Source organism: Lemur catta, chromosome 6, assembly GCF_020740605.2.
Source record: "Lemur catta isolate mLemCat1 chromosome 6, mLemCat1.pri, whole genome shotgun sequence".
Classification (NCBI taxonomy): domain Eukaryota; kingdom Metazoa; phylum Chordata; class Mammalia; order Primates; family Lemuridae; genus Lemur; species Lemur catta.
Window position 1 is genome coordinate 62,924,460 of NC_059133.1, and position 13,371 is coordinate 62,937,830.

The 13,371-nt window shown below is 32.2% G+C and overlaps 1 protein-coding gene across 1 annotated transcript in view; it reads left to right on the forward strand.

The window, feature by feature from the left end:
* ADAMTS20 (ADAM metallopeptidase with thrombospondin type 1 motif 20) overlaps positions 1 to 13,371 on the forward strand; it is a 154,674-nt gene that overhangs the window by 83,725 nt on the left and 57,578 nt on the right. The window contains exons 19-28 of the mRNA XM_045555249.1: positions 662 to 788; positions 2,178 to 2,388; positions 2,501 to 2,665; positions 3,179 to 3,343; positions 4,203 to 4,322; positions 4,908 to 5,015; positions 5,891 to 6,055; positions 6,172 to 6,462; positions 7,187 to 7,348; positions 8,625 to 8,801. Coding sequence (XP_045411205.1) covers positions 662 to 788; positions 2,178 to 2,388; positions 2,501 to 2,665; positions 3,179 to 3,343; positions 4,203 to 4,322; positions 4,908 to 5,015; positions 5,891 to 6,055; positions 6,172 to 6,462; positions 7,187 to 7,348; positions 8,625 to 8,801 — 1,691 coding nt within the window. The remainder of the gene's footprint in view (positions 1 to 661; positions 789 to 2,177; positions 2,389 to 2,500; positions 2,666 to 3,178; positions 3,344 to 4,202; positions 4,323 to 4,907; positions 5,016 to 5,890; positions 6,056 to 6,171; positions 6,463 to 7,186; positions 7,349 to 8,624; positions 8,802 to 13,371) is intronic.

The window sequence follows — 13,371 nt, forward strand, 5'->3', positions numbered from 1 at the left end:
TGGCCTAAAAATCCCTTATGCTTCGCCTATTCATCTTGCCCTCCTTCCTCCACAACCCATGACAATCACTGATCTTTCTATTGTCTATGTCCTTTTCATTCATGATTCCAGGATGAAAGATCAGCCCTATCTGGAAAATACTGTTCTGGAGGCACAGGGAAAAGGGAAGGAGAGTTGGTTGGGTTTGGAATAGGTTACATCCCCTTACAGTTGATATAAGCCTGATGCCAATGAACAGGGAAGAGTTCTTCTCCCACAGGAAGTTACTATAACATTATAACAAATAGATATGTACAATTCTCTTACAGGGAAAGGGCAGAAAAATAATGGGTAACAATATAGTGTATTATATAGCATCAGTGCTGTCCCTAGCTACTCGGTTCTCCACCATCACTCTCTCAGCTATAATGAATTTCTTTCTCCTGCATACCTGTCCCATCTTCCTTGTGTCTCTTTGCTAAGCAAACTCCTCAATCATTTAGGATGTAGCTTACATATTATAAAAAGTAATTAATATACTGGTAAATCCTATATGTTGTGTTGGAGATTTTTGCTTGCTTAGTTGACTCCTTTAGGCTATTAGCAGAATTAAAATAATTATGGAACATCTACTTATGTGAATTTTCCTTTCATTTTTAATTTTCATTTGACTTTGGCCAAGGTCTTCATAGAAGAAAAATTGCCTGCATACGTAAGAGTGATCGTATGGTTGTGTCTGATCAAAGATGTGACCACTTGCCACTTCCATTGTTTGTTTCTGAAAGGTGCAATACAGACTGTGAACTAAGGTAAAAGAGAAATAATGTATAATGTAACCAGATTAAAACTAATAAGTGAGCTCAGATAAAAACATCCAGCACAGTACCCGACACAGAGTGGACATGTAACTAATACCCCTTGTCTGCCCCTGCCATTATAAAATTTCAGGCTCACTAATTTAGTGTGAAACTCAGTACATAATTGGTATGAATTGTTATTTGTAATGTTTCCTGAATCCCTAGACTTAAAATATTTTGTAGAAAATGGAAGCAATGTTGTCTATAAAATAAATACAGGTGAACTCTAATCTGAAAATCAATGGTGTAAAGATCCAAAACAATAGATGGTGTAGGATGATTCTGTAATTCTCACTGAATTCATGAACCAATAAACTCATGAAGCTTGAAGATTGGAGAATAAATAGATTTATTTCCCTGATATTTTATCAGTATTTTTTCCATTAAACTTTAAGGAAATTGATCTAGATCATGGCAAGGGTATTTTCACTTCTAACCTAAATTTCTTTTCATTTGGAGTTTTTTGGGGATTGGTCTTGGAGTGACACAAGGCACAATAACCCCATATTTCAGATTTTTTTTTGCATTGTAGCAGGTGACATTTAACATTCAGGGATGGCCAGAACCTCTTTCATTCAGCAAGGACAAGAATTACTATATATTTATGATGTTGTTTGAAAACATATAGCAAAAGCGTAGTGGTAGAACTGCCTGAGTAAGTTGGGCCCACTGCATTGCAGTGGAATGAAGCACAGTGAAATCCTTGAGATGCTATTGGGGATGGAAATAAGTTCTGTGAATTCTATGCTTTGTTATCCTGGTATACTCACATTGTCTGATAGATTGCTAGACTACAATTGGGATAATTTGGCTAAAACTAGTATGTTTACTTGTGGAAAACACGTTTTCCCTGGACACTTGTCTAAATATAGATTACAAGAATAAATGAGAAAGTGTGATATGGTTTACAAAAACTAGTTTGCCAACTTTTAAAGCCTTTACCTTTCTTGATGTAGTCAAATTCCCACATATTTCCTATTCATAAATCAGAATTCTGTAGAAGGGTTGCATAGGGGGAGACTACCTGATTGGTAATCAGATATATTCAGTTATAGTTTTAAATCTGCCACTAAGTAATTGGGTAATCTTGGTCTACACTAGCTGTTTTCAAAGGTTTTGAAGTTCCTTGGACATACCTGCGAAGCTGCCTCCAAATGCCAGGGTCAATAGATACAGTGCTGCTTCCCTGCCTCCAACTTTAATCAGACTGGTCCCATTTTTATGGTGGCTTGTCCGTCAACTCTTAGAATTTGTAAAATTTAATCATATGCATGCGTTTCTCTAAATATCTTTAAATTGTATTAATATATCTTCTAAGTGTAATAACAGTTTTTTTCCTAGGTGGCATGTCATTGGCAAAAGTGAGTGCTCATCCCAGTGTGGTCAAGGATATAGGTCCTTGGACGTCCAGTGCATGAAGTATTCCATTCACAAAGGACATACTGTTCCAGTAGACGACCACTACTGTGCCGACCAGCTTAAACCTCCTACCCGAGAACCATGCCATGGTGACTGTGTCTTAACAAAATGGCATTATTCAGAATGGTCTCAGGTTAAGAAAAGTCCCCTTTTTTCTAATTACACATTTGTCACTCTGAAGTATGTTTTTATTAAAAATCTAATTTTTCCCCATTAGTTACCACTTTTTCTTTTTTTTCAATCAGTGTTCCAGGAGTTGTGGAGGAGGAGAACGGTCTCGAGAATCTTATTGTATAAATAATTTTGGCCACCGTCTTGCTGACACAGAATGCCAAGAACTTTCCCAAGTGACGATAGAGAATTGCAATGAGTTTTCCTGTCCAAGTTGGGCTACTAGTGAGTGGAGTGAGGTAACATTAAACACTTGAGGCTTAGAACTGTTACAATACTGTGTTAGGTAAGCTTTGCCATCAGACTTTGTAAGGTTCAAAAATATTTAAGTTTATTTTATCATTTTGTAAATAACTTTATTATCAAGGCAATCAAAAATTCACAAAATGGTTCGTCCTTAAACTATTTATAGTATCTGGTTAGCAATAATAATAACTGATGTTTAATCTATAACCATTTTCATAAAAAAGTGCCAGGGTCCACAGCAGCCTGGGATATATACTTATTCTAAGGCTAGTTTTGCACCTTTGTTTCTAGGACAAATAGATGCTTCAGTGGGACTTTAGCAGCAGAAATTGGGGTAGGGGTGTGGCGCTGATTTTACTCAGTGAACATCTCTGGAGGAATGAGGGAAAATGCACTTAGGAATGATCTTTCAACTGTATTTTAATATACAAATTGATAATTGCATCATTTTTAAGGCATTTATGTTGACTACTGCAAATAAATAATGATCAGTTGTATTCTTACAGTGTCTTGTTACATGTGGAAAAGGAACAAAGCAGCGGCAGGTATGGTGTCAGCTGAATGAGGATCACTTGAGTGATGGCTTCTGTAATCCAAGTACTAAACCTGAATCCCTGAGGCCATGTGAGCTTTATACCTGTGCTTCCTGGCAAGTAGGACCATGGGGTTCTGTAAGTATATGATAGGAGTTTTTCTAACTTGACCCATATTTACAGAATGGCACAAAAGTTGTGATATATTTACTCTTCTCTTAGTGGATGCGATGAAATTTGGGTTGGTTTATTAGAAAAATACCCCTGAAATGTGAGCTTTTATCTGCCAAATGTTAACAGTACTGCTAATTTTGCTGTAGTACATATTTCAGCTCTTCTTTTGAACTTATTTTTGTTAACCAAGGTGCTACAGATTTATGCTCTTATCAGGTTTGTTTAAACTATAAATATTTTCATGTCCTGTGTCTAACTTGGTATCTTCACTGTATATAGAGTAGGCATTGTTTACAAGTTTTACCAAACAGGCAGCTAGGAATATGCAGGATGAGCAATGGTCAGGCTGGGTAAGTGTGATTAATCTGTGGAGGTTGCCACAGTTGATAGGAAACCTCCCTTCAACTTCCCTTTAACTTTACCATATACGCTCTTCCTTCTTTCTCTCTTTGAAATTTACCTGGGATACTAAATGACATGTATACACCAGGTAGAGAAAAGTATTTAGTTTTCTTAAATTGTATTGACTCTGCCTCTAAAATATCAGGCTTCTGTTGATATTTTTACCTGATAACTTTTTAGGATACAATAATAATTGTAAAGTTTGGTTAACTTCAATATTTTATTGATAATCTACATGATAAATTTGAATAAATATGCATATTGATTGAATTTGTTCATTTTAAGTCTTGAATCTTGTAAAAAGGACTAGTAAAAAGATCTACTAAAAGTATATTATTAATTGCATTCATTTAAGAAAATGGGATTTTATGTAATTTTTGAAAAAACAATGTTTTTTTAATATCTATTTATATTCTTTCAGTGCTCAGCCACATGTGGACATGGGTATCAGATGCGTGCTGTTAAGTGTGTCAGTGAGCTATTTGGTGCGGTGTTAGATGACACCGAGTGCCATGGAGCCAGTCGCCCAAGGGACAGGCAGGTACGGGAAACTTCTTCTTGGGTTATAAACAAAAGGGTTTATGAAACAGGAAGACTTTTGATGTGCTAAAGTTATTTCTTTCTGCATTTTTTCCCACTTAAACTTATATGCCTTTAAAAATGTGAGGATGGGGGATTTATCATTCTCGGTTTTGGCAGCTTTATAAATGAAATTTTTTTATTCTTCATCTGTATTTCCATTCTTTGAATTTAAGAAGATGGATAATATCTATTATTATGAATGTCATGAACTTCTAAAGTATGTTGTAGTTTTTAAGGTAGAGGTCTGTGCTCATTCAGAATGTTTCAGCTGAGCAGTATTTTTAAAAGACTACTGCTCTTTTCCTTTTCAATCATTAGACAAGATGACCCAAACTTCAGGATTCAGAGTTGTTATCCACTGCTAGCACTTGACAATACTGTACTTTGTGTTTCTGAAAACTAGAAACATTTAGATCACCTGTTTGTAATTTAGTGTGCCACTGTTCTTGAATTAGACATATGGGAGAAGAAATGAAGTTTTGGGTTAAATATAAATCAGAGTGATTAATTGACATTTTATGAGATTTATTTTTCTTTTGAACAGGACTGTGTAGTCACACCTTGCCCAATTATTTCTAAAATTGGGGCCACTTCATTACCAGCTGTTCCCACAGGAAAGATAGCACAATGGCGACATGGTTCTTGGACCCCCGTAAGTGAATTTCTTTACGAGAGATGGTGTTTCTGTTATGGAGGGTTTGACATCAACAAAACAGTTGCTAAAGATTTGTCACATTAGTTATGCATTCATTCTCAGGTATTTTGATGTTATGGAATAAGCATCAAAATTAGGAATTAGGAATTAATGGCTACATCCTTCTCTGCCTTTCAAGAGCTGCCTTTCTCTGGACAAGAAATTTAAGTTTTCTGAGTCTATTTTCTAATCCACAAAATGGGAATAATAATAATACTTATGTCACAGGTTGTTTTGAGAAGTAGATGTGATGTTAGGCCTTTATCAGCTTTTATTTAAACTACCAACATTTTCATGTTCAAAAATTCTAAACTGAAAGCTTTATTCTAAACTGAAAGCTTTAATGTATGCGGAGTATATGCTTTGCTTTAGTCTTATTTGGAATATGTATCTTTAAGCTCCACATATTCTCTGAGTATTTTAATTATGGAATCATATCCATTCTATCTAAAACTTAGGTCTATCAAACGGGTTTTTTTTTTATTTTTTTATGGTACCTCCTTTGTTGAATCAGTTATTTTTAATGACATCTTAAGATTCTCTTACCTAAAATGTTTTCAGTATCTTTAATTTTAGCAAATAACTAAGCATTATTTTAAATCATTATATTCATATATAATTCAAATTATTATACAGTATATGTGAAATTTATGATCTGAACTGATTGGGATCTTTACTACCTGATCTTTAGTCTATTCAAAAGTGATGCCAGGTGATACTGTTATAATTTAATATTCTCAAGAAACTTGGATGTTTTAGAAATATAACAGCTATGTGTAAGGGATATGGGATAGGCACTATATGACATCTCAGTATAATTTGATTTTTTTAAGTGCTCTGTGTCTTGTGGAAGAGGTAGTCAAGCCCGCTATGTAAGCTGTCGTGATGCTCATGATGGAATAGCAGATGAATCATATTGTGCCCACTTACCTCGACCTGCTGAAATATCTGCCTGCTTTAGCCCTTGTGGAGAGTGGCAAGCAGGGAATTGGTCACCTGTAAGTATTCTTATGAGAAAAAAAGAGGAATAAAAAATTTAAATATAGTATTTGACCTGTAATATACTATTAATGTAGTATATTACATTGTATCTGTTGGCTAAATTTTTGATCAGTGTTCAGCTTCCTGTGGACATGGAAAAACCACTCGACAAGTTTTATGCATCAACTACCATCAGCCAATTGATGAGAATTATTGTGACCCCGGAGTTCGCCCTTCGATAGAAGAAGAATGTAACCTGGCAGCGTGCCCGCCCACGTACAGCCACTTTCCGAGTTCCTCTGAGCAGCCAAGCCATTTTCCAGGCAGGAATTTTCCATTAACTCACAAACCTGAAGATAATCAAAATCAGGAGGTCCATCCTTCAGTCAGAGGAAACCAATGGAGAACAGGACCATGGGGATCAGTAAGCCATCTTTATTGAGTTACATTAATTCAATAATTTTGTTATATTACATCGTTTTAACAGATCTGTATATGGTGATGTCAAATACTTTAAATGCTAAATAGTTTAAATCTTAAAACGATTAAGCATTTTTGATGCAGATTACAAATCCTCAGAGTTCTTATTAAATTATACACTAATGTGATGTTATGATTACAGAGGAATTCACTTTAAAACAATCTAGTTAGAGGTCATTATAATAAAAACAAAAGAAAATCCTTCAAGAGGTAAGACTATAAATGTTTATTAAAAACATCCCAAGACAAAAAAAATTATTATGACGGCAATGCAATAAGTTGATATAAAATCATGATAAATTACAAAAGGTACAATTGTAGTTTGTATTTTACGTGAGATTAATGACACAAAACAAAGAAATACCAATGTCAAAATTAAGTAATTTAACACTGAATTTTGTTTTTTGTTCCTTCCTAGTTAAGACCTTAAAGCTTTGATTTCTTTTTACTTAAGGAGAAAGTTACTTTCTAATGCAAGTTTAAATGCCTCACTTTTTCATCAACAAATTTTAATGAAGCCCCCGGTAAAAATCCAAGTGTTTGACAGATTTTCTCAATTTAAATTATGATTCCAATGAGGAGATTTTTAATGTGAAGTTTGACTTTTCACCATGAAAATTCTTGATGTGGAATGTGCAGTTTGTATCTTTTTGTTTTATCCTCGTCAGTGCTCTAGCAGTTGTGCTGGAGGTCTTCAGCGCAGGGTTGTAGTCTGCCAGGATGAAAATGGACAAAGTGCCAGTTACTGTGATGTGGCCTCCAAGCCCCCGGAGTCAAAGCACTGTGATTCAGGACCTTGTCCACGGTGGAACTACGGAAGCTGGGGAGAAGTAAGTCAAAATATGTCCTAAACTTGTGAGATTATTACATCTCTGAAGACCAAAAAGTAAAGCACTTCACTATACTATATATAAAAAATTTTTTTAATTGAGTGATTAAAAGCACGTTCTTTTAACAGATGTTCTGTCATAGTTTAAGTCACTCATTCATGATAAAAAAAATGTATGTATTAACTCCAGATTTTTGAACAATGCTAGTCAATATTTCTGTTAACTACTACTATCTTTCTAAAATTAGTTTATTATTATTTTAACTACTTAGAAAATTAGGCTGATATAAAAATAGAAAACTAGGTTAAAATATAAAGCATGTTTTCTCCTATTACTACATCATTCACTTGGTGAATCTTTTTCTTTGAGCCAGAGAGTTGTCAATTGTTGAGGAATTTTTTCATGTACTAGCCCTTTCCAGGCATTGGAAATATAAAGCTGATTTTTAAAACAGTCATTTTGAATACTGATCTCCCCCATAATTTGGAATGGGAAAGAATAAGATTTATATTATCTTTGGATGAATGAAGTAAATCACCTAATATAATTAGTCAAATATTTTTCCTTAATGATTTTTAGCACATAATTTCTCTTCATAGGGAGTTTGGAAATCATTATTTAAAGGTACATTCTGACCAGGTGCTAATAAATATCAAATACTTTTCTAAAATATACTTTTACTATTTTCTAAAATTCAAATAACTTTTTTATTTTTGAGTTTATGCATGCTCGTTTTGAAAATTCAAATCATATGAAAAAATAGAAAGAGATAAGAACTTTTAGCATTTTGGTATATTTTCTGTCTGACTTTTCTGTGTGGGTTTTAGAAATAAATTTATATTATATATATTGCTTTGCTACCTGCTGTTTTTATATAATATATACTGAACATATTTTCATGTTTCTAAAATTAAACCTACCTTATTAACTTTCATAGCTACATAGTAATCTATTGATTGGATACCGTGCTTTATGTAATTAATACTTATTACCTAGGTAAATCACTTTTGTTTCTGGGTTAACCTGCCAATAGTATCTTACAGACACTTGATATCTTATTCAAAAATCTCATGGTACTAATTCTCAAAATCTCGTAAATTTATTAAATTGTAGAATTATAACTTTTATTTTTTACCCAGGCAGAAACGCTGAGAATTATGAAGAAGTGATAAACTTTAAACTCTGACATTACTAATTATATTTAAGCATTGAATAAAGCTGTGCAATATTCTTTTTAAAGCCACATAGTCTCAAATTCTCCTGTTTTTGTTTTTAGTGTACACAAACATGTGGAGGAGGAATAAAATCAAGATTTGTAATATGTCAATTTCCCAATGGTCAAATGTCACTAGAGCACAACTGTGAAGTCTTAAACAAGCCACCTAGTGTAGTACAGTGCCATGTGCATGCTTGCCCTGATGATGTATCATGGCATCGGGGACCATGGAAATCGGTACGATAGTATTCTTATCTTTTTTATTTTGTTTTGTTTTACTTTGTGCCTTTTATTTTAATTTTCTCTCTTTATAAATTGTGGAATGCACATACTTTATCTTCTCTGACTTTTTGTAAAATAAGATCATTAGCCATCCTGGCTTGTGTTATCAAATTTGATAGTTTGGAAGAGGAATCCATTCAATTTCAAGTACTGTAAAATATATAATTTTATATGTATTTATTTTTTATATGTGAATTTTGAACCACAGCACTATTCTAATGGAAATATTTTTCTCCATTACATCCTTAGCCTTCCCTCAATTAATCAGATATGTTTTACTATTTCCATTTGTACATATTATTAACATTGTGCTATAACAATGGCAAATTAGGGCTGTGTCTTGTTTGAGCATATAATTATATGTGGCTTTTGTCTGTCGGTGTCCAATAACTGATCCAAAAACCAAATAACATTCTTTAAAACTTGTTTTTTGTCATTGTTAAACTTATTTTGTTTGTAAATGTGAAAATATTATATTAAAGAAAAGATAGAGAAATTTACTTACATAAGGTAAATTAATTGTTTATAGTTTGTTACATACATCATGGAAAAGTATGATTTATATAATAATTTATATGAGTATGCATTTCTTCCACTGTGTGGAGTTACTGCAGGATGGGAATATTTTAATTTTCTGGGTTTTGTTCAGAGCCATAGATAAAACTCAAAGTTTTGTTTATTAATTGTTCTCTAGTATTCTTCAAATATCCAGTGTTTGGGAAACAATAAATATATAACTATATTGAAATTACCATTTTAATCACCATTGACCTTCCAAATCATGAACAACCAAGTTCATTTCTGTTAGGTGAAAAACTGATTTGAGTTTATAATCTATTTATTAAATTTGTAAAGTTAAACAGTTCTTTATTTGAAAAATAATTACAACTTCAGTTTTATAAACAACCCTTGAAGCCTGCACTTGTTTTGTTTTGCCCAAGTCAAACCATTACAATGGGATGTAAACTCAAGTTTAAAGTTTCACATTCTGATTCAGGCTGGAATTCATCATCGTATCAAAGTCTGACATGATATAAAGCAACAGAACATTTTAACTTTATAGGAGGATCTTAAAGTAAAATTGTTACTTCAGAGGACCATTACTTTGTGAAAACTAACAAAAACATATTTTGCCATGGAAAGCATTCTTATATTTCTTTAATAAATGTTTGCTGACCATCTACTATATCATGGACACTGTGCTACAGAGATAATTAAATCATATTTCTTATCCCTATGCATTTAACAGTCCACTTGGGGAGATTTGAAATATTGTAAGAACTCACCATAAAAAGATATTATTTTTTATTAGCCATCTTAGATTGGAAATTCACTTTCTCCTTACTATATCTCTGTTGCAGGATTTTTTTCATTTTTCATTTTATTGGTTTTAGTTTATAAGCCTAGACCTTAATAAGGCTATGGATTGCCTTCCTGGAGTTTTGCCCCAATTAGGAAAGCAGAATCCTAATCATTAATTAGAGATTGACTTGTAATGGCATTTGTTTCTGAACACAAATGCTTTATTTTCCCTACCCATTCATGACTTTAATTCACAAAGCATTAAACATTTACTAATGTCTTTGGCTTTATACTAAGTATTGAAGCAATTAAAATTGCTTTTGAGTCAGATATTCTATTTCAGGGGTCAGCAAACTGTGGTCCATAGACCAAATGTGGACCATTGCCTATTTTTGTAAATAACCTTTATTGGAACACAATTATACTCATTTGTTTATGTATTATCTATGGCTGGTTTTGCACTACAACAGCAGAATTGATTAGTTGCAATAGAGACTGCATGCCTCACAAAGCCTGGAATATTTGCTATTTGGCCCTTTCTGAGAAAAGTTTGCTGACCCCCGTTCTCTCTAATAAGTATTATAATGCTTTTTAAGTTTAACATTAAAATGTACTTAAAGTTATAGAATATTAAAGTTACAAATAATTCCTTTTGGGTCAATTTTAGGTGTTTTCGATCCTTTGTTTGATATTTTACAACATATTAAGGTTTATCTACCTTCTCTACATATCCACTGTGGTATTCATGCAATGTTTATATGTTGTGTTGGAATGTATCTAATACAATATTCCAATATATTTGTGTTATGCTATTTTGTATATAAATGATGTCACAAGTGAAAAATCTGAATGTTCATTAAAGTCCTGTGCATAGATGACTTTTTCAAACTCACAAAAACACATAACCAAGAAAATGATAATAACCACAAATTACAAAATAGAGAGAAGTACAGAATTCTTCACTGTTTACTGCATCTATTCCAAAAGGAGTTTATTGAGTAATTCAGTCTTTGCACTAGTGAAGAACTGTAATTTTTTATTTTTTGATAAATTGAAAATGAAGTTTTAAAAATAACAATAAATGTTTATATCAGAATTTTTACAAACTTATTTATTTACTTTTTCATATGTATTAAGTACATATATATCATTAGTGTGCCTGGATTTCTTTTTTTATATGAAGAATATTTATCATTAAATTAGCCTTTTATATTAAAAGGGCCTAGGGGATCTGAAGTTTTGTTGTCAAAAACAAAATATAACCTTTTACCTCTTTCAGTGTTGGTACATGTTAGCCAAACTTTGGAATACCTCTTATCAACATACAAGGTTAATATTCTCTCATGGATAACTTTAATTTCAACAGATCTTGTTCACTAAGTTAGAAAATTAAGAGAGTATTGTGTGCATATGTATGAATTAATGACATGAAATCTCAGAAGCATTTTTCATTTTAAAGCAAAATAAAAATATGAAGTGCAAAGTCACTTAAAATATTATAGAAAGTTGTAAGAATACATTTAAATTTTCTTTGTGTTGTAGAAAATCTTATGCTGTAATAACAAAAGGAATAAATAAATCTTAACCTATGTCTGTTAATTTAATGATTGCATTTTTGTGACTGGTCCAATGTGAAATGATTGTATTTTAACCCTTGTTTATTAATGACATGTGTTGTGGCTTTGTGCTTTGCATAATTCATATGTATGTTGTATATTTACTCCTTAGATCAGTACCTAAAATGTTTTAAGCCACTGAACAGACCTTGTATTGTAATGAATGCCTCCTTTCTTTGGTGATATTTTTCTAAAATAACATACTGCTTATTTCCTTTATTAAACATTTAATTGTTGAATAGTGTATGTTTTCATAATTTTACTTAGTATATGTAAAAACTACTGCTATTTTTTAGATAGTATTCCTGTTAGAAACTAACACTGGGATATAAAAGTATAAGATGTATTCTTTAGCTATCAATTTTTAAATGTTAGAGATTTTTATATTTTTCTTTTCATATATTATAAAAAATGAATAAAAATAATATAAACAAATTTATTTAGTAAGTTTAAATAGATATGCTTATGATCAAGATAATCTTTAAAAGGTGAGTAAAAGTTTTACTGTTCTCTCCATTTCTATATAGTCAGGGATATTGCATGTAACATAATTGAACTAGCAAATGCTCTTTAAGTAAATTTATATTAATTGATTTATATTTTCTCGCTAAGTCTTATTTAAGAAGTGACTTATTTTTCTATAATGTTTTTATTCCCTACACAGAGTGAAATCATATTTGGTAAAGGAATAATGTGTATTCCAGTGTGTTCTGGGGGTGGTGACTATCCAACAGAAGTAAAGAGAATATATTTTTTCATTTTCCCTTAAAGATTGTTTTTTTCTCACAACAAATGAGAAGGTTGTTTTTTAAAAATGAAAGCTTGCTATTTGAGCTCTCTTAATTCTGGTGCTTTCACCCAGTATTTCTAACACACTGATACATTAGAAAAAAATTTTTTTTCCTTGGGGCCATGGTGTTTTATTACAAAAATAGAATAAAAACATCAAAAACAAAATGTTCCTTTCTAACTTAATGACAAATTTGTTATTTTTTATTGTTTTCTGTGCATGAGTTGTATGCAACTGGAAAAATAGTTCTTGAGGCTCTCAAGGTGAAGAAACATGAGTTACACATGCTTCACAAGGCCCTGGGCTCAAAACTAGCATGAGTTAAATACAACTCACATGGAAGTTAATGTTAAAAATGCCCTTCCATAGCATTATGTAGAAAAATATATATTCTGTACTAAATCTTGGTATGATATGATGGAATGCAACAAATAGAAGCACCTTCAGAAATTAGCATGTGGTTAGCAGCATACACCCAGTAAATCTGAAGTTTGTCCATTTGTCAAAAGAACACTGAGGGTCTGAGCCAGAGGGCTTGGGCTACTCCTTCCACAGTAGCTTCCACTCAGGTGAAATGCACTCAGGAAGAAACTTGTTACTACTCCATTTCTCCTAAGGCCAGCAGCAGCCAGGGGAACAAGGTAATGTGTGGAGAAATAGTTTCAAGAAACTATCAGTTCTTTATTTTGACTTTGTAAAGTGGAGTGTTTAGTAAAAACATTTATAATAATAAGTTATTTCTTAAATTCAGAAAAGACACATAAGCATAGCAAATAGTTTGAAAATCTACTTTTAAGTAAATTTTAAAATTATCATA